This window comes from Strongylocentrotus purpuratus, unplaced genomic scaffold (assembly GCF_000002235.5).
Source record: "Strongylocentrotus purpuratus isolate Spur 01 unplaced genomic scaffold, Spur_5.0 spur5_scaffold_1, whole genome shotgun sequence".
Classification (NCBI taxonomy): domain Eukaryota; kingdom Metazoa; phylum Echinodermata; class Echinoidea; order Camarodonta; family Strongylocentrotidae; genus Strongylocentrotus; species Strongylocentrotus purpuratus.
The window spans coordinates 32,792,196-32,819,213 of NW_022145594.1; the positions used below are offsets into that span (position 1 = coordinate 32,792,196).

General features: G+C 37.0%; 2 protein-coding genes across 2 annotated transcripts; both read right to left on the reverse strand.

Moving 5' to 3' along the window:
* Window positions 1-347: 347 nt before the first annotated feature.
* On the reverse strand, window positions 348-3,992 carry LOC752435 (ficolin-2-like). The gene is made up of 3 exons (XM_030978698.1): window positions 3,966-3,992; window positions 2,889-3,150; window positions 348-1,259 (listed from the first exon to the last, which is right to left on the reverse strand). Exons 1-3 carry the CDS (start codon window positions 3,990-3,992, stop codon window positions 1,012-1,014), a joined length of 537 nt encoding a protein of 178 aa, XP_030834558.1. The 3' UTR covers window positions 348-1,011.
* A 13,924-nt stretch (window positions 3,993-17,916) lies between these two features.
* Window positions 17,917-20,342, reverse strand: LOC755215 (ryncolin-1-like). Its single transcript, XM_030978985.1, has 3 exons — window positions 20,204-20,342; window positions 19,193-19,454; window positions 17,917-18,346 (listed from the first exon to the last, which is right to left on the reverse strand). The coding sequence occupies exons 1-3, from the start codon at window positions 20,228-20,230 to the stop codon at window positions 18,090-18,092; spliced, it is 546 nt and encodes a 181-aa protein (XP_030834845.1). The 5' UTR covers window positions 20,231-20,342; the 3' UTR covers window positions 17,917-18,089.
* Between the last annotated feature and the right edge of the window lie 6,676 nt (window positions 20,343-27,018).

The window sequence follows — 27,018 nt, forward strand, 5'->3', positions numbered from 1 at the left end:
TCTTGGTATTTTTTGAAATACCTCTTCTTTTAAAATTCACCCTCCCACCATAGCCCAATACACACACACAACCTTCACACTTCACTGAGTTACACTTCCATAAATTGTTGAAATAAGAATGAGATGTTGTTGAAAATTCCAGAAGGGTAAGAACAAAGACAAAGATATAAATGAGATATTATTTAAATGAGATAAAAACAATTTCATATGATTAAAATGTGCATCTTACATTCTGATATAAGTATTGAAAACGAATAGTGCTACATGGACATCGAGACTTAATAAATAATTAATAATTATTTCATCATCAATGTGTGTCCGTTAAAATTGATGACTAGTAGATTGACTGTTACTTTATATGCAGGAATGCAAGAACTGTGTTCGTAAAATATCTATCTAAAACATTTCCGACATATAGGTTCTTCTTTGAAGTACGTTTTCTGCAATACATTAATGATGGTAATAATAATACTAATAACAATATGAGTAATGATAAAATTTGTTAAACACGTCAGTTCAATATTCATAACATATGTATTTACAAGGTGCAAAGGAAAAAATACAATATTTGTAGTTTTCTCTATTTCTGCTTCTTTCCTAAATACATGGATATAATTCACTGAATTTTTTTGTTGCTAAAATTCTTGTGGAAAACAATTAAATAATGCCAGACAACATTAAGCAATTAATCTAATGGAAGTTTCCTTATTTCAAACAGACGTAAAAAGCATTACAGCACTTATTCCCCGAATAACCCTAGAAAATGTAGGATTATTATCTCTTTAAGTGAATATTTGTGAACACTTATTACAGCAACGCGGCATCACTCCCTTCATGTTAAACCGATACTAAAAAAAGTAACACTGTTTTGAGGGTGTTGTCTTTATCAAAGGGAAAAAAAGCTGAGAGTCTATTTTTGATAAGATAAAAAACAAAAAAAAGAGGGTGCTCTAAGGTGTGTTCTACAAAACGCCGCGGTAAACCGGCACCTTTATGACAGGCGTTCGTTATTTACGTCGGGCGAAGCTTCATCTCCGTCTTCTTGAGGGAGTATGTATTATCGCGCCATTCAACCCAGACCACACCCTTGGCGTACGTCCCTGTTAGACCATTCAGGTATTGGCCGTTGAGGTTAGCACGATGGCAGATATTGTACCACCAGCCTCCTTTGTACTTGTCGGCGCAGTTTCCCCCAGAACCATCATGATCGCGGTCCAGTGTACTGAACGGATTATCCGCATGATACGACATACTGTCACCTGCATAGAAATGAGAAATTGATATATGGTATACACATGATATAAATCAGTTCAATATACACACGATCTCTCCGTACTCGACTTGAGGCTGCGTGTATGTATTATAAGCCGTCCGTTCGTCCGTCCATCGATGAATGTTGTGTCTTCTGTATTTCAATGTAACAGACAGATGCGTTTGGGAGCATTCGTTATTACGCATTGATACTTTTTCGGGTTAAAGGAAAAAACAAACAAGCAAACAAAAACAATCAACAACGAACCCCCTCCCCCCCAAAAAAAAAAAACCCGCTGTTGTTTACCTCGTCACTGTAAGAGAGCGTTTGATGGTTAATACCGTTTTACCGTCATACCGTATATTAACTGTATAAATGAATTACTGTATTACCCCCATGACACTATTTAACGTATAACCGTTTTATCGTTTAACCGTATAAATGTATGATTATATTACCACCGGGCCTTTAACCGTATCACAATGAACCATATCAAGAAATTACAGTATACAGAATTACCCCTTTTTGTTTTGTTTACTGTTTTACCGAATTAGCCTCCCGTATTAACACACACTGTCGCTCATAAAGTTGGAATATTTTTGTTTTACTCCAATTTATGGAATTATTTTAAGAATAATTTAAAAATAATAGATCTAGATAATTGTATACATTCCCAGATTTTATTGAATAATAAGTTAACAATGTGTGTTTTGCGTGACTGCTAAATCATGCGTATGCTACTATGCTTATCAAATAGGGGACCTACGCCCTTAATTCATAAATGACAGTAATGAGGATTAATGCCCCACAAAAGGGCACTAATATAGCACATCGACACGGTTTTGATCATGGGGCCTCATAGTTACGAGGCCATTGCTTGGCCACTGAACACTTAAACAAATCCTCTGTATGGCCATGCATTATGTCTCAAGGCATGGGCACACAGAGGATTTTTTAATGTTGGATACCGGGGTAAAATGCAATAAATTATTGGAAAATTATTGCATTTTCTTTTCTTTTTTTAAATTTATGGAAACTGCCCCCTACCCTAGCCCCCGCTGCGTACAGTCATGGTTCAGTGACAAAGCAATGGCCTCGTAACTGTGAAACCCCAGGATCAAAACCGTGTCGATGTGCTATACTACTTGCCTTTTTGTGGGGTATTAATCCTCATTACTGTCATTTATGACTTAAGGGCGTAGGTCCCCTATTTCATGAGCATAAAAGCAACCACATGCTTTAGCAGTCACGCAAAACACACATTTGCAAATTATTATTCAATAAAATCTGAGAATGTATACTTTTATCTAGATCTAATATTTTTAAATTATTTTAAAAATAATTCCATAAATTGTGGTAAAACAAATATATTTCACCTATATGAGCGACAGTGTATTACCGTATAGCATATCATATAGTACCATATTACTGTACCTTTGGACGATTCCGCGATTCCGCATTGGTCCAAAACGACATACCCCCATTTATTCCATATAGAGAAAAAGAAAAACAGACACCTTAATTGATTTGGCCATTTAATAATATTAGTGATACCAAGAGGAACCATATTTGTGATGAATTAAAATGAATAACATCATGTACAGGACACATTGCATGGGATCGCCCTATTACATACCTGCGTCTCCGGAGTAGCTGCCAAGGGACAGGATGTACTTTGCGACCTCGTCCGCGATACTGAAATTGCTGTAGGTAGCATAGCGCGTTTGTCCATCGAAGTCTTTGAGGTCGATCCGTAGCTCGTAGGTCTTATTACGGGAAAGACGGTGGATGTTGTCGTTACCGAGCCAGTGCTCGGAGGAAACGTTTCCAAAACCGTTTTTGTACACGGACCAGTAAAGAGAGAAGTCAACAGATCCATCTTGTCTACGCTGGAATACCTACAGAGACAGTGGGTGAGAGGGAAAGGGGGAGAAGGAAAGAAAGATATATATATATATATAGAGAGAGAGAGAGAGAGAGAGAGAGAGAGGCACAGATATAGAAAGAGAGAGAAAGAAAGAAAGAGAGAGGAAGAGAAAGATATCGAGATAGAGGGAGAGAGAGAGAGAGAGAGAGACAAAGAGACAAAGAGAGAGAGAGAGAGAGAGAGAGTGTGTGTGTGTTTGTGTATTAATTACCAATTCAGAACATTAATAACACTTGCGATGATTGAATATGCGATGTGTGTAATATCAAAGTTTATGTAATTACTTTTGAACAGTGTAGCAACACGGAGAAGAGTGGCTGTTATCACACTTCGCTCCAATCATAAGGATACGCAGTCTAGATTTTGGGCCAAGAAGAATGCGATGGCAAAGACTTTAAACAAATCAACCAAATCAATATCAATAACCAATATCGATTCTTTTTATCATGAGGGCCCAGCAATCAGCAGGTACCTGTTGACACCAGGGCGGAGAGTGGGAAAATGTTGATGGATGAAATAGGATACAGGGTATAATATATAGCCCTAAAATTGATTCTTAACACGATCCATTTTCGAAAAATCATCTTAAAGGAAATTGTAATACCCTATGGTATGTCTTATAGATTTTTGTTTATTGTAATTTTCAAAAATATTTAAATGGATGACGCACAAGGCAAGGTTAATTATTCGAAGATACTTGCTATCGTGTTTCTTGAAAATCTTTGCGATCATTTTAAAAGCGGACGGGGCTGATGATTTGAAATTTGAGCTATCTTCATTTCTCACCGTCCACCGGCCACCGTCCGTTTCCATATCACAGTAAACGAAGAGAGGATCATCACCTAATCCACCGGGATAGATGGGATACACCCCACTGAGATGGGATAGTCCACCAGTCTGAATCTCAGCGCAGTCACGTGGGAGTCTAGGAACTGATAGGAAACACAAAGGTGGTGTAGTTGAGAGAATTGAATTTCAGAGGACCGGCCTGTCATAGAAAAAAGGGTCACGGATTGGTTCCTTGCTCGGTATTTGGTGTTATGCTAAAACAATACAGTGTAAAGCTGTACAAAACTTATTAAAGAAAATGACAAGTAAGAGGAGGAGTGATCATACCAAGAGGCGCACTAGGAGGAATTAAAAAAAAAACTTTACATTTCATTAAGTCGATTTTGATCCTGAATGATTGAATGAAACATTTCATTGAGAGAAATAACACGTTTAGAATATAATGGCCTGATAATCTCAATTTTATTATGAACAATAATTGCTGCTATATATAGTGCAACAAAAGATGAGGACTAAAGAGTGTGAGTCAGTAATTCCAAAGGACCCTTGTACTGTTCATATCTTATTCGTTTTGTTGACATTTCCTGAAAGTCAATCTCCCATGGTGCGTCAAACACCGCACAAATCACTGATTCGGCCATGCGTCACAAGAATGACGCTCCGTTTGCAAGAGGCATATAGCGGTTATAACGCCGTCATTCACCTGACGTAGGACTGAGTTAGCGACCTGTGTCGTCTTTGACGCGTCGTATGAATGTGACACCGTATAGACAATAAAAATTATATATTAATAGCCATCATAGAATTGATTTTTTAAAACACAGTCCTACATCAGCAAGATGAAACCTTGCGTGCAACGGGAATGATATGAAATGCTCACCAGCCGTGGCGGTGACTTGCGTCATTTTGGGCGGTATGATCGTAGACATGTCAGTAAAGTTAGTCATAGTTGATGGTGATTCTGCCGTAACATAGGATTCATACAAAGCATTGGAAAATAATGAAGATGATAATGGTGATAATGATGATCACAATAATAATACTACTACACATAATCATGATACCCACAATAACAATTATGATGATAATAAGGATAATAACAACAATAATAATAACTGTCATGATGATGATGATGATGATACAAATCATCATCATAATACGAAGAAGAAGGAGAACAAAAACAAGAACAAGAACGAGAAGGATGAGAAAAATGATAACAACAAAAATATGGCTTTTGATAAAGGATATTTAGGGGGACGAGGGGTCACCTATCGTATTAGGTCCATGAAATGTGAATTAAAAATGCCGCTTGCTGGCAATGATTAATCTGAAATGCACGAAGTGTGATTTCTCCACGACTGTATAAAATATATGGGATATTCGGTTTTATTTGAACCATGATGTAATTCTGAAATCATCTACAGGCCTAACAAATAACCCCACTAGGGGTCACATGAGATTTACAGTTCTAATATAAACATTGTTCCGCCCCTTTGGGTTTCAGCCGCCAGAATTGTGGAAAGATGTATCAAAAGAACAACTTTTACCAAACCAATATCGAAACTTGTATAATGCTGGAACATTTCTGGGGCGGTATACCCCCTTCCCCCGACAAATTATTCAAGTACTAATCCCCATGATCTCAAAACCTCCTCCCGAATGCAAAGGATTGAGGCCCGCTTGGAATGTTTTGATTCCCTTATCGCTTTAAAAATATTGTAAATAGACTGGATCAACCCTCTCATAGTGTTTTACTCGTGATGCCTCGTTGCAATAAACAAAATGTCAACTTGGTGATGAAGTTCATATTTGCCAATTTTGTCTCGTCAAACTTTGTTTCTGATAAATAAAAAAATTTAAAAATCTGTTTGTATTTGTATCGGCAAGTCTACAGGAGATAGAGGCATTTGCCTCCCTCCCTCCCTATCTCCCCTCTCTCCCTCTCTCTTTTCTCTCTCTATCTGTTCCTCTCTCTCCCTATGCCTCCTTCACCTGTGACTGAAGATCACTCAACAACAAAAACGGCTTTTAAAATATCAATTATTCTTTAGCTAATACGCTTTCAGCAGAATAGTTGATAAGTAGCACCGTGCCATTTTCACGAATTACGAGTTTTTAATATTTTGATTAAACGATTATGATGAAGAAGAATATTTTGTTTGACGAATATATCTGTGGTACTGACGCAAACTGTGGGGCGTGGAATCATCGAAAAGAAAGAAATAGTGATAATGATAATAATAATGATAATAGTAATAATAATACTTATACTAATAATGGTAATATTAATAGTAGTAATAAAAATACCTATAGTATGAATATTAATGATATTAATAAAAAGCTCGAATTAGTTCAGCTATTTATAGTTACATGATGAATATGAGGTCAATATAATTATTTTTCATTTATCTTTTTCCGAATCAACATGAAAAGCATGAGAAAGCTTGGATTTTTTGTTATCTCTACAAGAACACGGCAGTCTTGTCTTTAAGAAATGAAATGGAATTCTGGTAATAAAATGGCTCATTAGTAAGCCTTTTGTTTAGGCAGCAGAATGTGATCTAACAAACGAAAACGTACTGGTAGGGCCTAAAAGTTTACATATTCTCAATGCGCGTTTATCTCTTATATGCATGAGCAGTTCGCCACTAATAGCACATAAGGGTGTGTGCGTATGTGCATGTGTGTGTGTGTGTGAGAGAGAGGTGTGGTTGCGTGTATTGTGCGTGTATTGGGATAGGGGTGGGTGGGTGCGTGTGCATGCGTGAAATGGAGTATGTATATGGGAGTGTGCGTGTTTGCGGATTGGTGTTGGTGAAGACAATCATAACAAAGGAAATTTGAGCTAAGTTAGAATTTGAGTTTGAATTACATTCCAATAAATTCCATTAAACTGGACTGAACTTAAGACATAAGTTATGTTTTCTATTCGCAAAAACAAGTAATACATTACTATTCAAGACAGAAAAGTACAACAGAAACACGCTTTATTTCTTGTCAACAGAAAGAAAGGCTGTAGACATTGTTTGATCTGTTCGTTTGTTTTTCCTTATTCATCTTCTTAAACTTGTCTCCTCAAAAATCTATTATTCCGCTACCATTTTATTTTCTGTTTATTCAATTTTATTTAATTGTCCTATTCCTAAGTCCCCTTTTGCTCTTCCCTGCATCTATTTCTACCGTACCAGAAATAATTTCAATAGAAATCCGCAAATTATAATTAAAATCACTTCACTATTAAGCTAAGCTTTGTTTCTCCCCAGCATTTCACACATAGACTTGTAAATTATGTATGTAATTAGACCACAGCCCCATCTACTGACATTTTATGAAACCTTCGACTTTTGGATTTCATATGATAGACAAAACGTTGAATCGTGCCAATTTCCATGATGTTTGAAGAAAACAAATATTAAAAAGGGATACACTCTCTTTATACAAGGGATTTGGCAAGGGAGAGGGGGGGGGGTGGGACAAAGCGAGAAGGCGGAACGAAATTGCCAGTATTAAGAAAAATAAAATCTAAAACCAGGTAAATGACCTAAACTTTCCTTGAGTTCACTAATGTTCTTTCTATCAGACAACAACTCCGAGCCCCAAAATTTCTGAACCATTTACCATCGCTACTATTGGGCCTACTGCTATGATATTAATCAAAACACACATGACATTAAAATAATAGGAAAGGTCACAAAATATTCTTATTATGTTTCCTTTTCAAACCTTTATCAGAACTCCATTTTTTTAATATTATTGTTCTTACGCTCATTGCAATGTTTCCCTTGAAATCCAGCTGAACAGTGGCACAGATAACTTTCCATAGTCTCCTCGCACCAGCTGTTTATACAGAGCTTCTTGTCGCAATCTATTAAAAATAAAGGAAAGAAACTTCGTTTGTGTGTGTGTGTGTGTGTGTGTGTGTTTATGCGTATGTCTGTGAAACGGGTAAGCATGTTTTGGTCTTGCTTTTTGATTGCATGCTCAATCAAACAAAAAAAACCTACGACTTTATATGAACTAACGGAAATGGAAATATGAAACTGCCAGCTTTTACCAGCACAAATTTGTAAAGGGAAAAGAGGGAAATTAACCAGACTTTAACAAAAAAGTCTAACAACTCCTACCAAGGCCTTGGCATCAGGAGGGGCATAATATTTGTTTTCCCGCAACCCAGTACAGACAAATTAGGAAATCACTTATTGAGGGCTATCGGATTATTAAAGGGGAGACTGACTATTTATATAAGGAAGGGTCTTTTGAGACCTTCGGGCGTTTCACAAAATATCGACTTAAGTTGGACTTGAAATATGGCAGGCGTTTCGAGGGACGTAGAAATCGTGGTCACAAATTTATAGAATTGGTTGTAGTTAATTGTTAAAGCTATACAATTATCGATAAATCATAACTTATTGGGTATTTTTCCTCAAATTGTACATCTGGTGCAAGATCTTTTAGGGGCATATACTTCCTATCATCATAAAATAGTATCAGTCCAAATCTTATGTAGAACTTGAAATTACATTAATTTTTTCAATGGACGGTAAAATAAATGTCAATTCTGTAGATTTGTGAGGACGATTTGCACATCCCTTGAGAGACCTATGGTGAGAGCAACCAGTGCATGAACGGCCTGTCATTGTACGATTCCATCTTAAGTTGATTTTTAGTCTTTGTGAAACATCCCCCTCCAAGATCTGTCTTCATTTCATGCCTTTACATGTGCAATCTTACAAGAGCTAACAGAATTATTCCACACCCGGTTAGCTACTAGTATACACAGCATGCTGATTTTTTTCCCATGGTCGAAAATTGTAAGGAGTGACTAAATAATATTATTCTCTATGCTCCTCCTTCACGCTCGCCGATACATACTTTTTGTATTGGTAAGAGGTACAGCAAAGAGAAAGGCTATTATATTAATTTTCTTCCGAGTGCAGTTTGTTTTAATCCTCTTTGTGGCCATGCCTTGAACCATAATGCAAGGCCTTACAATGGAGTTTTTGCTGTTGGGGACCGGGAGAAAATGCAATGATATGTTGGTAATTCATTGTATTTTCTATGTTTTTTGTTTGTGGGGGATGCCTTCTATCCTAGCCCTAACTGCGTACAGTCATGATTCAGTGGCAAAACAATGGCCTCGTAACTGTGAGACCCCAGAATCAAAACCGTGTCGATGTGGTATATTAGTGCCCTTTTGTGAGGCATTAATCCTCAGTTCTGTCAATTACGACTTAAGGACGCAGGTCCCCTTGTTGATAAGCATAGTAGCATACACATGCTTTAGCAGTCACGCAAAACAAACACTAGAAAATTTGTATTCTATAAAATCTAAGAGTGTAAACTATCATTTAGACGTATGTCAAAATCGCTCCATAAATTGGGATGAAAGACAATATTCCACCTTTATGACCAACAGTGTACAATAGTCATCCAATCTATTTGTTAGTAGGTATAGTGTATTTTGTCTTATAAATGCATTTTGGCCGTAAACAAGGCCGTAAACCGTAAACATGAGGTTTGCAAGGTAACGGGGGTTATTCAAAGTTAATATGTTGTTTGATGGTGATGGTAATGAAGTTTTGACTCAAACTTTTATGCAACCCGAGGCCCTTTATTTGCTCTGTACTATACGAAAAAAAAATCTGATATTTTTTATTTTCCCTCAAAGAAATTGTCAATCACACAGACACCCTAAAAACAACTATTGCACATATGTTTCTATTCAACCCCTGTATGGAAAAATATATCCCGTCATCGACAACCAAAAAAGGTTTTTAACATATACCGTGTTCAAAAAGTTTTTTCCGCCCCTATCTGCCAACTCAACTGCTCATATGACTACTTTAGTAATAGCGCAGTCTGTTACCAACTAAATGTACATGTACTGGATGTGTACTAATGCATCCAGCCTGCAGAAATTGACCACACCTTTTGCTGGGCTGAGATACGAGGTCAAACATTGAAAAGGTGGAATTTAAATTGTTTCACAGGTGATCGACCACCAAGGAGAAATACATTTTTTTAATAAATTGGAAAGTGACATCTCTAATAATGCTTAGAAATGAGAAAATTAACAAAATAACCTGAAATGCATGGTGCAAATTGAAATGCTTTGAAATGCTTTTCTGTAAGGGGAGGAACGAACTTATTGAACACCGTATAATATGTGCAGAGCATATTGGTGACCGTGTTTCCTATTTGTGATTGATTTATCGCATCTTCAAAAACCCATAACTTTCTTATGTTTAATCAAACTTTGCTCTAAATATCACTGACCGGTTCATTTCAATGCTGTGCTTTCATTAAAGCCCGTCTGCACTAGTTTGGCTAGGGGATTAGACCTCCCTGCAAGGTCACTGACAGGTGGTTATCTCATCAAATAAGCTCTCAATTAACATAAGAAAAAGGGGATCATGGGGCACCAACCGGCACCGAGTACGCATTGTTTGCTATATAGAGGGCGCAAGTAAGCTATAAGTAGTATAGTCAGGCTTTAAACAAACTTAATACCAGTATTTAGTAGTTGGAGAAAGGTGTATTGTATTGGCGCGGGAGCTTAGAGGAAGAACACCCCCCCCCCGTCATTGTACATGCCGTTTTTCCCAGGCTTCATTAAACCAAGGAGTTTTAAGAGCTTGAGTCCAAACTGGCAACAATTTATTACAAGCAGCTGCTGTTTTCTAAGGTTGCACAATGGAATCTACAGATGTTCCAGGGGCGGCCAAGCGACTTCCAAAGTGTGTGTGTGTGGGGGGGGGGGGCACCAACAAAAGGGCACTTTCTGGAGAAAAAGGGGGCACCTACAAATGGATATCTCAAAGCGAAAATATACCATTTTTTAGACAGTGGTATATATACATTGTGATTACATTACAAAAAACAATATCATCCTTGGAATTATGGATCTTTGAAATTATGAACCCTATTTTATTTCGGAATAATGAAACCTTTCATTTTATCATTTGCGAAATTATGGACCTTCGAAAGAACAAAACATGCGTGGACAACCAAAATGTTTGCGGGAGTTGTGAACCCTATTTTTGTTTTTGGAATAATAAACCACCGGGCCTGGAATTTGTATTCCGGAAATATGAACCTTCTTAGAGTAACATAACTTGGGAAAACAAGTGCCCTTGTAATTATAGCCTAGTAACGAAAAAAAAAGAAAAGGGTCTAAATGATTACCAGGAAATTTGCATATTCTGTATCCGGGAGGAATTCCTAACTTTCCTTTCTGTCTAGGGCAACCGTTAGCCGCCGGCGGAACAGGGATGAGTTTCGGAATCATCTGTACCATACTGCCGTTGGTGTGTTGCTTCTGCAGACACTCGTTGAACATTGGTAAGGTGTAATTGAGTCAAAACACGTTCTTGTGGCAGGTTTGTGTCCTTTCCGTTGCATCTAATGGCACGGGTAAACCTGTGTGCCAGAATGATGATGAAGATAATAATGATATTAAAAATAAAGAAATATCTTTAACGTTGGTTTAAAACTACACGCTACTCATATAGAAATACAGTTTACGGTGTATTTTAGGTGATTAGTGTGAGATAATAAACAAAAAGAAGGCAAAAGGATTTCTTTATGCAAAGGAAAATGATGAAATCCGTTGAAGAAATAATCATCACAAATTGATAATGAGCATATTACAACATTCGGTAAAAACATAAATAACAATTATTTAAATAGGGTTACAAACGGGTTTTAATTTTTATGTTTGAGGAGTAGGGTACATACCAACCGAAAGGAAGATCACCGTGCCATATATGCACTTCCAATGAAGCTTTAGTTTACTGGTCTGTAATTAGAAACAGGTTCACAAAATAAATGTCATGAATTTAAAGTCTTGATGTAAATGTATGAATAATAAATTATCTATGTGGCTTATCCTATCATAGATCATCTCGACTAGTATCCAGATATCGGAAGGTACGTGGCTCCCAAATAACCTAAGTGGGAGGGGCCTACCTTAATTACACAACTTCGAGAATGTGCCATCCTCCCCCCCCCCCCACCGCCCCTTGAGGTGATCATCATTTTACTGTACTTTATTTGTCTTTTGTCAGACGATACTGGGCTGCAGCCCACGGCAAGGCGGTTCCAGTATTAAGGCATACACTCTAATTTGACACTTTACCACGATTCCTTAAGCCTTGGGCAGAGCCTGGTACTACCAGTCTCTGGATGTGTCGAATAAAGAGCAGTCTACTATGCAAACTGCCGTCAGAATAGTCTCAGAGTGCGGACACTGTTAGGCACGGTGACTAACAAGACTTTGCGACTGTAAACTACGGCAGTTCTGTGGCCAGTTTAATAACTAACTGACTATTGATAAAAGTGGTATTCTGAACTCATGTTAAGTTTAAGAGAATAAAAGCATTGGTTTTTCATAGGTTGTAAGCCTTCCAATCGTGAAATCTAGGATTCAAGCTTTTTCTGCAAGATGGACACAACTTCAGCGACTTTTACACTGTAACCCTTTCTTATAGAATAAAAGCAACCTTTAGAATCATCATTGTGATTATTAATCACAAACAAATAGATCATAAGGTCATGTATACAAACATTTTTTCTTTTGTCGTCAGTTCTTACCATTTTTATGAATCCTCAATCATGAAGTCCTTGACGTTAGGATGATTATGCGTAATGGAACTCTGTTCTATCCAAGTGTGACTTATTCTCACGTTTAAATCCAGTCCAGGAATCAGCTAGGTTGCGAACACAAAGCAATGTATGCATTACGTTTTGCGTCGCGTAGCAGCAGTAGGCACGGATCAAATGCACCCCTCACGATGGTCTTACTTGCATGTTCTCTCACATTTCAGAGTAAGAAGGTGTTTCTACCCCCTTCACCCCCCCCCCCCCCCACCACAGTGCCCCCTAAATTCCTGGGACCATGAGACTACGCTATTGCAGTGTTGCATAGCAATTACACGCGCAAGTGCAAGTCGAGGCGCCGCTCATATAATTGCAAAATAAAGTTTAACATAAATTCAATGCAAGGCGCCGCTCATATAATTGCAAAATAAAGTTTAACATAAATTCAATGCAAGAGTCATTGTGAAGAGCTGCAGTACAAATAAGTTCATTTACCTGTTTTACAAATAAATGTATGTTAATATTGAGAATGCGAATTGCATATATCACGTGTTGTTAGGTAAGGTAACCCATACCTTTTCTACCACCTATTAACTTCACTGCCTAGTAGTTTATCTTCTTCGATTGATCTTTCTCGCTCCCCAGATTGTCTGAAGAGTTGAAGCAGCATTTCAATCTTGAACCGGGTCATTGTTTTGTGCTTCATTACAATGATTTCTTTACCAGTTTTACGAATAAATGTTTTTCCTAATATTCAGAATGCGAATTGCACACATTTCGTGTTGTTAGGTAAGGTAACCCATACTGTTTCTCCAACCTAGCAACATGACTGATATGATTGTTAATAATGCTTAGCAGACATCTAACTCTTATACCTTAGGGCCTTGTTAGATGAGGTGAGTTTATAAATACTGTTTCCAATTTATTATTTAAAAAAGAAGAAATAAAAACAATGTACCGATCAAACCAGTTGCAGCATTGTTACTATACCAGTCACTGATTTCAATTACGGTTCTGCGCTTTAAAGGTACCTTCCCCCGAAAAATATATTTTAGCCAGAGCGTGCACATGGTAATCCAATTATATCGAGTCTGAATTTCGGTTTGAGTATCCTTTTTTTTTTATAGCTGAGACTGTGTGAATGAGAACTTAGTTTCACCAATGCAAGTTCTAAATGAGTGGATCTGATGATCAGATCAGATGGATGACAATTCTTTTCTTTTTTTTTCTTACCAGTTCAAGAATAAATGATCTGTATGATCAGCTATCGCGTGACTGGATGATGTGAGAAGTTGTAGTATGATCTATTCATATAATTGTACTATCATTTTATGAAGAATTCCTGCTATCCTTTTTTTCTTTCTAACCACCCCCTTGCCATTAAGGAAGGAGGTACTGTAGTTACGTCCTTAACAAACTGAATCCAGAACACCTTAGACAATTGTCTTCAAGATTACAGTGCAAGAGCTAGTTCTCGTGGCAGATTTGTATAGGTCTCTCCGTTGTTACAGGGGTTCCCCATCAATAAGAGAAGGTCGGCTCCGTTGATAGTTGACAGATATATAGAGACATATCGTGGTTGTGTTGATAACTCACCGAGCTATGTACTACAATGCTCAGATCCATGCCACATAACACTGTTGCCATTTGGGAAGACACCAATCTTCATTTGCGTTTCTCCAACGCAGTGAAAAGTTGAATCCAGAAAACCTTAGACAATCGTGTTCAAGATTACATAAGCCATGTTCAGACGGGGTTTTGCTAGTCGGCGTAAGTTAATCCCTGCAGCAGACCAAACGGCGATTCACCTCTTAGACTTAGGGCTAGTCACATGTGGGATGTGTGTCGTAGTCGAGTGGTTTAAGTACTTGACTGGATATTCGAAGGTTGCGATTTCAAGCCCTGCTTGAACATTATAGTGTACTTTAGTAAGACATTAATATACTTTTGCCTCTCTTTACCCGGATGTTAAATGGGTTCCGGTAGAAAGGAATTCAAGCAATCATGTATAAAGCACCTATAATCGGTAGTCAGGCTCCATCAGCCGGGATAATATAATTCATAATTTGTAGTGATATTTAATAACACAAATTCAAGTTGTAAGAGTACTTTATGAGTGAAACTATTGAAGTATACGGCATTTCCTATACTTGTCTAGTTAATCCACACATTTGTCTATTTATCTTTCTCCGCTATGTAACGGCAAACCGGTGTTTTGTTTTTATTTTATCATCAGGTAATCTCTCTACTTCTCCTTTCATCTCTCTATACTTCATCTAAAATAATGAAGTTGGTAGTTGAAGAAAGTCTCCCAAAAGATGTTTATATAAACATTTAAGGCAATTTTTAGTCCTTTAATTGACACCGAGTAGGTTGATGCTTTTGAAATATACATTTGGAGACTTTGTGAACAGTCCATTTTTCAAGGATAGCTGTATATCTCAGATTTACATACCCATTCAATCTCTCGACTTGATCCCTTTCTTTACATGTATTCACACACACACACACGCGTGCAAACGCAAAAACACACACACCCACCATATCTTGTCTTCCCCTCTCTCAGATTGTCTGATCAAAAACAAAAAGTTTTTGAATCGTTCTACTTCTTTTCCAGAGTCAATCTCGCAGCCTTTTTCTACAATAATAAGCTGTAGAAGTGTTTACTTTACCCCCTTGATCTCTCTCTCTCTCTCTCCTTCTCATTGATATTTTGCTACTTGTTTTTATTGCTTTGATTATCCAGAATCAATCTCGCAGCCTACTTCTTCAATGCTAAGCTGTATAAGTATTCCATTTACCAGTACAAGGGAGCTTTCGAGGTCTTTAAGGTTTTTCTCGGTCCCCTTCATCCGAAATCACAGGAGGCTCGGCAAGGCCAAAACATGCAGAGACCATTCACTTTGGTGCAATGAACATCTTTTCATGCTGACGTCAAAGACGTTGTAGCATTTCAATTGGCCATTGGACGTTTTATAAAGTTCTACCGGAGACGTTTATTCATTGCACGTTTTGTTTTACTTCTGATGTTTTTCGAATGAATTTAAATTTATATTGGACAAAGTGAAACAAGACAATACTATAAAAGGGGGTATTATAATAACTTATCTGATTGGTGCACGTCTATAAAACCCTAATTAAAAAACACACGCACACACACACACACAAACACGCGCGCACACACACACACACACACGTGCACAACACATGGGCTAGGATTGTGTACTTGTCTATATTGGTTTCATTCCATAGCTTGTTTTTCTCTTGGTATTTTTTTTTAATTCCTCTTGCCATTATCGCCGAATACACAAACGATTTTCACACTTTTATTGAGTTACCTTAAGAATTACATGATGAGAACTACAGAAGAGTAGCAACAAAGACGAAAATATAAACGAGAGATTGTTTATGTGAGATAAAAACAATTTAATATGAATAAGATGTGCTTCTTATACTACGTTAAAAGAATTGAAAACGAATGGGGCTGAATGCAAATCGATACTTAATATTAATTCAAGATTCATCATCAATTTGTGTCTGTTTACAATTGATGACTAGCAGATTGACTGTTACTGATATGCAAGAATGCAAGAACTGTGTTCGTAAGATATCTATCTATATATTTCCCTACATATACTCTCTTCTCTGAAATACGTTTTCTACAATACATCAATGATGGTGATATATAATAATTCTAATAACAATATGAGCAATGATAATGTTTGTGAAACACATCAGTTCAATAATAATATGTACAAGGCGGCAACGGAAAAAAGCTGTATTTGTCTCTTTTTCTGCCTCTTTCCTAAATGCATGAATACAATTCACTGCATCAATCTTGCAGCCTACTTCTTCAATGCTAAACTGTACAGGTAGTCCCTCTACCAGTAGAAGAGAGATTTCGAGAAATTCAAGGTTTATTTCGGCCCCCGTTATCCAAAATCATAGGAGACTCGGCAAGGCTAAAAAGAGCTGAGAACATTCACTTTGGTGCAATGAACAACTTTCCATGCTGACGTCAGAGACGTTGTAGCATTTTAATTGGCCATTCGAAGTTTTATAAAGTTCTACGAGAGACTTTACATGCATTCACTTAATTATCGTTTTGTTTTATCTCTCATTTTTTCGAATGAATACAAATTAATATTGGAAAAAGTGAAACAAGAAAATACTGTGAAAAGGAGGGATTTGATTTATTTCCACAACTTGTCCTAGTATTGGGTGCTTGTATTTAACTCTCTATTGGTTTTCTTTCCCTAGCCTTTTTTCTCTTGGTATTTTTTAAAATACCTATTCTTTTAAAATTCACCATCCCACCATAGCCCGATACACACACAACCTTCACACTTCACTGAGTTACCCTTCCATAAATGGGTGAAATAAGAATGAGATGTTGTTGAAAATTCCAGAAGTCTATGAACAAAGACAAAGATTTAAACGAGATATTATTTAAATGAGATTTAAAAAAAAATTGCATCTTACATTTTGATATAAGTATTGAAAACGAAAAGTGCTACATGGACATCGAGGCTTAATAATATTTAACGATTATTTCATCATCAATGTGTGTCCGTTTAAAATGGATGACTAGTAGATTGACTGTTACTTTATACGCAGGAATGCAAGAACTGTGATCGTAAAATATCTATCTCTAAAATTCCCTACATATAGGTTCTTCTTTGAAGTACGTTTTCTACAATACATTTATGATGGTAATAATAATACTAATAACAATATGAGCAATGATAAAGTTTATTAAACACGTTAGTTCAATATTTAAAACTTATGTATTTACAAGGTGCAAAGGAAAAAATACAATATTTGTAGTTTTCTCTATTTCTGCTTCTTTTCTAAATACATGGATACAATTCACACGAGCGGATCTAGTTTTTTTCTAAAGGGGTGTTTGACCAAGTGGCGGATTCAGGATTTTCCAAAAATTGCACTGCTTTACTTTTTTCTTCTTTTTTCCTTCTTTTTTCCTTCTCTTTTCCTTCTTTTTCTCCCCTTTTCCCCCCCCCCTTTTTTCTCCTCTTTTCCCTTCTTTTTCTCCCTTTTTTTTTCTCGTTTGGCCGCCCAAGGGGGGGGGGGGGGGGTTAAACTGCCGAACCCCCTAGATCCGCCCTTGATTCACCGCATCTTTTTTGTTGCTGACATTCTTGTGGGAAATAATTAAATAATGCCAGACAACATTTAGCAAATAATCTAATTGAAGTTTCCTTATGTTCAAACATACGTAAAAAATATTACAGTACTTATTTTCCAAATAACCCTCGAAAATTTAGGATTATTATCTATTTAAGTGAATACTTATTACAGCAACCCGGCATAACTTCCTTCATGTTCAGCCGATACTAAAATGAGTAACACTGTTTTGAGGAAGTTGTTATATGTTTCGTTATCAAAGTGAAAAAGCTGAGAAGCTGTGTGTGATAAAATACAAAATGTAAATTCCGGTGTTTTTAAATGTGCTTACGAAACCCCACGGTAAACCGGCACGTTCTTATGACAGGCGTTCGTTAATTACGTCGGACGAAGCTTCATCTCCGTCTTCTTGAGGGAGTATGTATAACCGAGCCAGTGATACCATACCACACCCTTGGCCGCGTTCTCCGCTTGTGTGGTTGGACCGTTCAGGTATAGGCCGTTTAGGTTGGCATGATGGCAATCATTGTACCACCAGCCTCCTTTTAACAGGTCGGCGCAGTGTCCCCCTAAACCATCATGATCACGGTCCAGTGTACTGAACGGATAACCTTCATGATACGACATACTGTCACCTGCATAGAAATGAGAAATTGATTTATGGTTTACACATGATATAAATCAATTCAAAATAGATACGATCTCCCCGTACTCGATTTGAGGCTGCGTGTATGTATTGTACGAAGCCGTCCGTTTGTCTGTCCATCGGTGAATGCTGTGTCTTCTGTATTTCGATATAACAGACAGATGCGTTTGGGAGTATTCGTTATTATTCATTGATACTTTTTTCAACCCCTCATTTCTCGACTTGATATCCTATTACGAGTTAAATAAAACAAAAACAAGCAAACAAAAACTCTCAACCACAAATCCCCTCCTCTCCCCCCCCCCCCCCAAAAAAAAATACTGCTGTCGTTTACCTCGTCACTGTGAGAGAGCGTTTGATAGTTAATACCGTTTTACCTTAATATCGTATATTAACTGTAAAAATAGATTTTCCCCCATGACACTATTAACGATAACCGTTTTATCGTTTAACCGTATAAATGTATGATTGTATTACCACAGGGCCTTTAACCGTATTACAATGAACAATATTAAGAAATTACAGTATACAGAATTCCTTTTTTTAATTTAAAAAAAAAAACTGTTTTACCGAATTAGCCTCCCGTATTAACATATTACCGTATAGCATATCATGTAGTACCATATTACTGTACCTTTGGACGATTCCGCGATTCCGCATTGGTCCAATACGACATACCCCCATTTATTCCATATAGAAAAAAGAAAAACAGACACCTTAATTGATTGTGCCAGTTAATAATATCAGTGATACCAAGAGGAACCACATTTGTGATGACTTAAAATGAATAATATTATGTACAGGCCACATTGCAGGGGATCGCCCTATTACATACCTGCGTCTCCGGAGTAGCTGCCAAGGGCCAGGATGTACTTTGCGACCTCGTCCGTAATACTGAAATTGCTGTAGGCGGCATAGCGCGTTTGTCCCTCGAAGTCTTGTAGGTCGATCCGTAGCTCGTAGGTCTTATTACGGGAAAGACGGTGGATGTTGTCGTTACCGAGCCAGTGCTCGGAGGAAACGTTTCCAAAACCGTGTTTGTACTCGGACCAGTTAAGAAAGAAGTCAACAGATCCATCTTGTCTACGCTGGAATACCTACAGAGAGAGTGGGAGGGAGGGATAGGGGGTGGGGGCGAAAAAAAGAAAAAAAAGAGATAGAGAACGAGAGAGGGAGAAAGAGAGAGAGAAAAAAAGAGGCATAGAGAGAGAGAGAAAGAGGGAGAGACAAAGAGAGAGGGAGAGACAAAGAAAGAGAGAGAGAGAGAGAGAGAGAGAGAGTGTGTGTGTGTGTATTAATTATTAATTCAGAACATTAATAACACTTGCGATGATTGAAGATGCGATGTGTGTTATCAAAGTTTATGTAATTACTTTTGAACAGTGTAGCAACACGAAGAAGAGTGGCTGTTATCACGTTTCGCTCCAATAATAATAATGCGATGGCAAAGACTTTTAAAAGATCAACCAAATCAATATCAATAAGCAATATCGATTCTATTTATCATGAGGGCCCAGCAATTAGCAGGTACCTGTTGACACCAGGGCGGAGAGTGGGAAAATGTTGATGGATGAAATAGGATACAGGGTATATATTACCCAAAATTTGATTCTTAATACGATCCATTTTCGAAAAATCATCTAAAAGGAAATTGTAATACCCTATTGTATTCCCTAAAGAATTTTTTTTTCTATTGAAATGTTTACATACATTTAAATGGATGACGCACAAGGCAAGGTTAATTTTTCGAAGATACTTGCTTTAGTGTTTTTTGAAAATCTATGCGATCATTTTAAAAGTGGACGGGGTTGATGAAGTTGAAATTCGAGCTATCATCATTTCTCACCGTCCAGCGACCTCCGTCCGTTTCCATATCACAGTAAACGAAGAGAGGATCATCCCCAACTCCATCGGGATAGATGGGATACACCCCACTGAGATGGGATAGTCCACCAGTCTGAATCTCAGCGCAGTCACGTGGGAGTCTAGGAACTGATAGGAAAAACAAAGGTGGTGTAGGTCAGAGGACCAGCCTCTCATAGAAAAAGATCTATCCTTGCTTGGTACTTGGTGTTGTGCTGAAACAATACAGTGTAAAGCTGTACACATAGAAAATGTCAAGTTGACAAGTAACAGGAGGGGTGATTATACCAAAAGGCGCACTAGGAGGATTAAAATAACTTTACATTTCATTAAGTCGCTTTAGATCCTGAATGATTGAATAAAACATCTCATTGAGAGAAATAACACGTTTAGACTCTAATGGCCTGATAATCTAAATTTTATTATGAACAATAATTGCTGCTATATAGTGCAACAAAAGATGAGGACTAAAGAGTGCGAGTCAGTAATTCAAAATGACCCTTGTACTGTTCATATTTTATTCATTTTGTTGACAATCCCTGAATGCTACTGTCCAATGGTGCGTCAAACACCACACAAATCACGAATTCAGCCATGCGTCACAAGAATGACGCTCCGTTTGCAAGAGACATATAGCGGTTATAACGCCGGACGTTGAGCGGAAGGTGTCATTCGCCTGACGTAGGACTGCGTTAGCGACCTGTGTCGTCTTTGACGCATCGTATGAATGTGACACCGTATAGACAATAATACTTATAGATTACTAGCCATCATAGAATTGATTTTTACATACACAGTCCTACATCAGCTAAATGAAACCTTGCGTGCAACGGGAATGATATGAAATGCTCACCGGCCGTGGCGGTGACTTGCGTCATTTCGGGCGGTATGATCGTAGACATGTCAGTGAAGTGAGTCATGGCTGATGGTGCTTCTGTCGAAACACAGGATTCATACAAAGCATTGAATGATAATAAAGATGATAATGGTGATAATGATGATCACAATAATAATACTATAATAATGATACCGACAATAACATTTATGATGATAATAACAATAATAATAATCATCATGATGAAAATGATAATAATAATAATGATAAAAAAATCATCATCATGAAACGAAGAAGAAGGAGAATAAAAACAAGAACAAGAGCAGGAAGAACGAGAAAAATGGCTTTTGATAAAGGATATTTAGGGGGTCTAGGGGTCACCTATCGTAATAGGTTCGTGAAATGTGAATTAAAAATGCCGCTTGCTGGCAATGATTAATCTGAAATGCACGAAGTGTGATTTCTCCACGACTGTATAAAATATATGTGGATATTCGGTTTCATTTGAACCATGATGTAATTCTGAAATCATCTACAGGCCTAACAAATAACCCCACGAGGGATCACATGAGATCTACAGTTCAAATTTAAACATTGTTCTGCCCCTTTGCGTTTCGGCAGTCAGAATTGTGGAAAGATGTATCAAAAGAACAACTTTTACCAAACCAATATCAAAACTTGTATAATGCTGGTACATTTCTGGGGCGGTATACCCCCTCCCCCGACAAATTAATTAAGTATTAATCCCCATGATCTCAAATCCCCCTCCCGAATGCAAAGGATTGTGGCCCTCTTTTACTGTTATGATTACTTTATCTCTTTAAAATATTGTAAATAGACTGGATCAACTTTCTCATAGTGTTTTACTCATTATGCCTAGTTGCCTTGGCGACAATAAACAAAATGTCAACTTGGTGATGGAGTTCATATTTGCCAATTTTGTCTAGTCAAACTTTGTTTCTGATAAATAAAAAATTCATTTTGTATTTTATTGGCAAGACTACAGGAGATAGAAGCATTTGCCCCCCCCCCAGTCCCTCTATCCCCCCTCTCTCTCTCTCTTTTGTTTTTTTCTCTCTCTCCCTATGTCTCTTTCACCTGTGTGACTGAAGATCGCTCAACAACAAAAACGGCTTTTAACAAATCAATTATTTGTTAGCTAATACGCTTTCAACACAATAGTTGATTAGTAATCAGTAGCACCGTGCCATTTCCACGAATTACTATTTTTTTTTTAAATTTGATTCAACGATTATTATGAAGAAAGAAATTTTGTTTGGCGAATGTATGTGGTACTGCTGCAAACTGTGAGGCGTGGAATCATCGAAAAAAAAAGAAATAGTAATAATGATAATAATAATGATAATAGTAATGATAATACATATACTAATAATGGTAAAATGAATAGTAGTAATAGAAATAGTTATAATATAAATATTAATCATATTAATTATAAGCTCGATTTTTTTTTCAGCTATCTATAGTTACATGATAAATATGAGGTCAATATTATTATTTTTCATTTATCTTTTTCCGAATCAACATAAAAAGTATGAGAAAGTTTGGAATTTGTTTGTTATCTCTACCAGAACACAGCAGTCTTGTCTTTAAGAAATGATATGGAATTCTGGTAATAAAATGGTTCCTGAAGATGGAGTATCTTTGAATGGCTTACCATCCATTAGTAAGCATTTTGTTTGGACAGCAGAATGTGATCAAACAAACGAAAACGTACTGGGAGGGCCTAAAAGTTCACATATTCTCAATGCACGTTTATCACTTATATGCATGAGTCGTTCGCCACTAATAGCACATGAGGGTGTGTACGTATGTGCATTTGTGTGTGTGTGTGTGTGTGTGAGGTGTGGTTGCGTGTATTGTGCGTGTATGTGTATTGGGGGTAGGGATGGGTGGGTGCGTGTACATGCGTGAAATGGAGTATGTATATGGGAGTGTGCGTGTTTGCGGATTGGTGTTGGTGAAGACAATCATAACAAAGGAAATTTGAGCAAAGTTAGAATTTGAATTTGAATTACATTCTAATAAATTTCATTCAACTGGACTGAACTTAAGACATAAATTATGTTTTCTATTAGCAAAAAACAAGTAAAACATTACTATTCAAGACAGAAAAGTACAACAGAAACACGCATTATTTCTTGTTAACAGAAATAAAGGCTGTAGACATTGTTTGATTTGTTCGTTTTTTTTTCCCTTATTCATCTTCTTAAAGGTACTATGTCCCTTTTGCAGCCAACCTCAAATTCTGTAGAACTTTGCAGGAATTATGAATATGTCATGTATGTCCTATCTGTGAAATTTAAACGTTAGCAGTGTCCTCATATTCAAATTTTGCAAGGAAACCCGTTTACTTGCTAGACTTCACTGTCAGACACTATTGAGTGACTGACTGGCTTTTTTCTTCTTTGGTAATAACATACATGAAAAGAGTTGTAAAGGGTACATGAGCATTTGTCTACATCAATAACCCACTTCTTGTGATGGCAAGATTAAACTGATTGAATCTTTGCGCAGCATAAAACGTATGACCATTCGGTACAATTGTCTGAAAATCAAGACTATTACTTTTGGGCTCTATAGCCCTAAACTAATAGTCGTTATTTTCCCACTTGAAGACATTTTCAAGCCCCATTTTTTTTAGGGAAGTTCTAAATTAGTATTATCTTTTAAATGCAGTTGGAATTTAACTTTTTTATTTTTTTGGCCTGCAAATGGGACATAGTACCTTTAAACTTGTCTCCTCAAAAATCTATTATTCCGCTACCATTTTATTTTCTGTTCATTCAATTTTATTTAATTGTCCTATTCCTAAGTCCCCTATTGCTCTTCCATACATCTATTTCTAACGTAACAGAAATAAATAAATTTAAAATTTAAAATTTAAAAAAAAAATAAAGATCTCTTCACTATTAAGCTAAGCTTTGTTTCTCCCCAGCATTTCACACATACTTGTAAATTATGTATGTGATTAGACCACAGCCCCATCTACTGACATTTTATGAAACCTTCGACTTTGGGATTTCATATGATAGACAAAACGTTGAATCGTGCCAATTTCCATGATGTTTGAAGAAAACAAATTTTAAAAAGGGATATACTCTCTTTATATAAGGGATTTGGCAAGGGAAAGGGGGGGGGGGGGACAAAGCGAGAAGGCGGAACAAAATTGCCAGTATTAAGAAAAATAAAATCTAAAACCAGGTAAATGACCTAAACTTTCCTTGAGTTCACTAATGTTCTTTCTATCAGAAAAAACTCCGAGCCACGCATCTTCCTAATCAGGGCTCTTTCTTTTCTCCTCAATATACCTTCTTCTACTTTCTGCACATTCAAACTTTCTTTAACCATTTACCATCGCTACTATTAGGTCTACTGCTATGATATTCATCAAAACTCACATGACATGAAAAGAATAGGAAATGTCACAAAATATCCTTATTATGTTTCCTTTTCAAACCTTTATCAGAACTCCATTTTTTGTAATATTATTGTTCTTACGCTCATCGCAATGTTTCCCTTGAAATCCAGCTGAACAGTGGCACAGATAACTTTCCATAGTCTCCTCGCACCAGCTGTTTTCACAGAGCTTCTTGTCACAATCTATTAAAAATAAAGGAAAGAAACTTCGTTTGTGTGTGTGTGTGTGTGTGTGTGTGTGTATTTATGCGTATGTCTGTGAAACGGGTGAGCATGTTTTGGTCTTGCTTTTTGATTGCATGCTCAATCAAACAAAAAAACCTACGACTTTATATGAACTAACGGAAATGGAAATATGAAACTGCCAGCTTTTACCAGCACAAATTTGTAGTTTTTTCTTTACCTTTTCATTCTGTGAATAATTGTGCATCTACTTATTCTTTGATAACAAAAAGAGGGAAATTAACCAGACTTTAACAAAAAGGTCTAACAACTCCTACCAAGGCCTTGGCATCAGGAGGAGCATAATATTTGTTTTCCCGCAACCCAGTACAGACAAATTAGGAAATCACTTATTGAGGGCTATCGGATTATTTAAAGGGGAGACTGACTATTTATATAAGGAAGGGTCTTTTGAGACCTTCGGGCGTTTCACAAAATATCGACTTAAGTTGGACTTGAAATATGGCAGGCGTTTCGAGGGACGTAGAAATCGTGGTCACAAATTTATAGAATTTGTTGTAGTTAATTGTTAAAGCTATACAATTATCGATAAATCATAACTTATTGGGTATTTTTCCTCAAATTGTACATCTGGTGCAAGATATTTTAGGGGCATATACTTCCTATCATCATAAAATAGTATCAGTCCAAATCTTTTGTAGAACTTGAAATTACATTCATTTTTTCAATGAACTGTAAAATAAATGTCAATTCTTGTAGATTTGTGACGATGATTTGCACATCCCTTGAGAGACCTATGGTGAGAGCAACCAGTGCATGAACGGCCTGTCATTGTACGATTCCATCTTAAGTTGATTTTTAGTCTTTGTGAAACATCCCCCTCCAAGATCTGTCTTCATTTAATGCCTTTCCATGTGCAATCTTATGAGCTAACAGAATTATTCCACACCCGGTTAGCTGCTAGTATACACAGCATGCTGAATTGTTTTCTCATGGTCGAAAAATTGTAAGGAGGGACTTAATAATATTACTCCCTTTGCTCTTCCTTCACAAACGCCGGTACATACTTTTCGTATTGGTAACAGGTACAGCAAAGAGAAAAGCTATAGTAATATTTTTTTTCCGATTGCAGTTTGTGGCCATGCCTTGAACCATAATGCATGGCCGTAAAGAGGAATTTTTGCTGTTGGGAACGATTTATTGCATTTTCTATGTTGTTTTTTATTTGTGGGAGATGCCGTACGGTCACGATTCAGTGGCAAAGCAATGGCCTCGTAACTGTGAGGACCCAGGATCAAAACCGTGTCGATGTGCTATATAAATGCCCTTTTGTGAGGCATTAATCCTCAGTTCTGTCAATTACGACTTAAGGACGCAGGTCCCCTTGTTGATAAGCATAGTAGCATACACATGCTTTGGCAGTCACGCAAGACAAACACTAGCAAATTTTTATCCAATACAATCTGAGAGTGTATACTATTATTCAGAGGTATTAGAAATAAATCATTGTATAAATCGTTCCATAACTTGGGGTAAAAGAAAATATTCCACCTTTATGACAAACAGTGTACAAGAATCATCCAATCTATTTTTAGTAGGTATTGTGTATTTTGTATCATAAATGCATTTTGGCCACGTGTTATGAAGGAAAACACTCATCTGACAGAACCGTAAACGTGAGGTTTGCAAGGTAACGGGGTAATTCATTGTAAATATGTTGTTTGATGGTGATGGTAATTAAGTTTTGACTGAAACCTATATGAAACCCGAGGCCCTTTATTTGCTCTGTACTATACGAAAAAAGTCAGATATTTTTTATTTTCCCTCAAAGAAATTTTCAATCACACAGACACCCTAAAAAACAACTATTGCAAAGATGTTTCTATTTAACCGCTGTATGGAAAAAACTATCCTGTCATCAACAACAAAAAAGGTTTTTGAAATGTTATGTGCAGAGCATATTGGTGACCGTGTTTCCTATTTGTGATTGATTTATCACAACCTCAAAAACCCATAACTTTCTTATGTTTAATCGGACTTTGCTCTAAATATCACTGACCGGTTCATTTCAATGCTGTGCTTTCATTAAAGCACGTCTGCACTAGTTTGGCCAGGGGATTAGACCTCCCTGCAAGGTCACTGACAGGTGGTTATCTCATCAAATAAGCTCTCAATTAACATAAGAAAAAGGAGATCATGGGGCACCAACCGGCACCGAGTACGCATTGTTTGCTATATAGAGGGCGTAAGTAGCTATAAGTAGTACAGTCAGGCTTTAAACAAACTTAATACCAGTATTTAGTAGTTGGAGAAAGGTGTATTGTATTGGCGCGGGAGCTTAG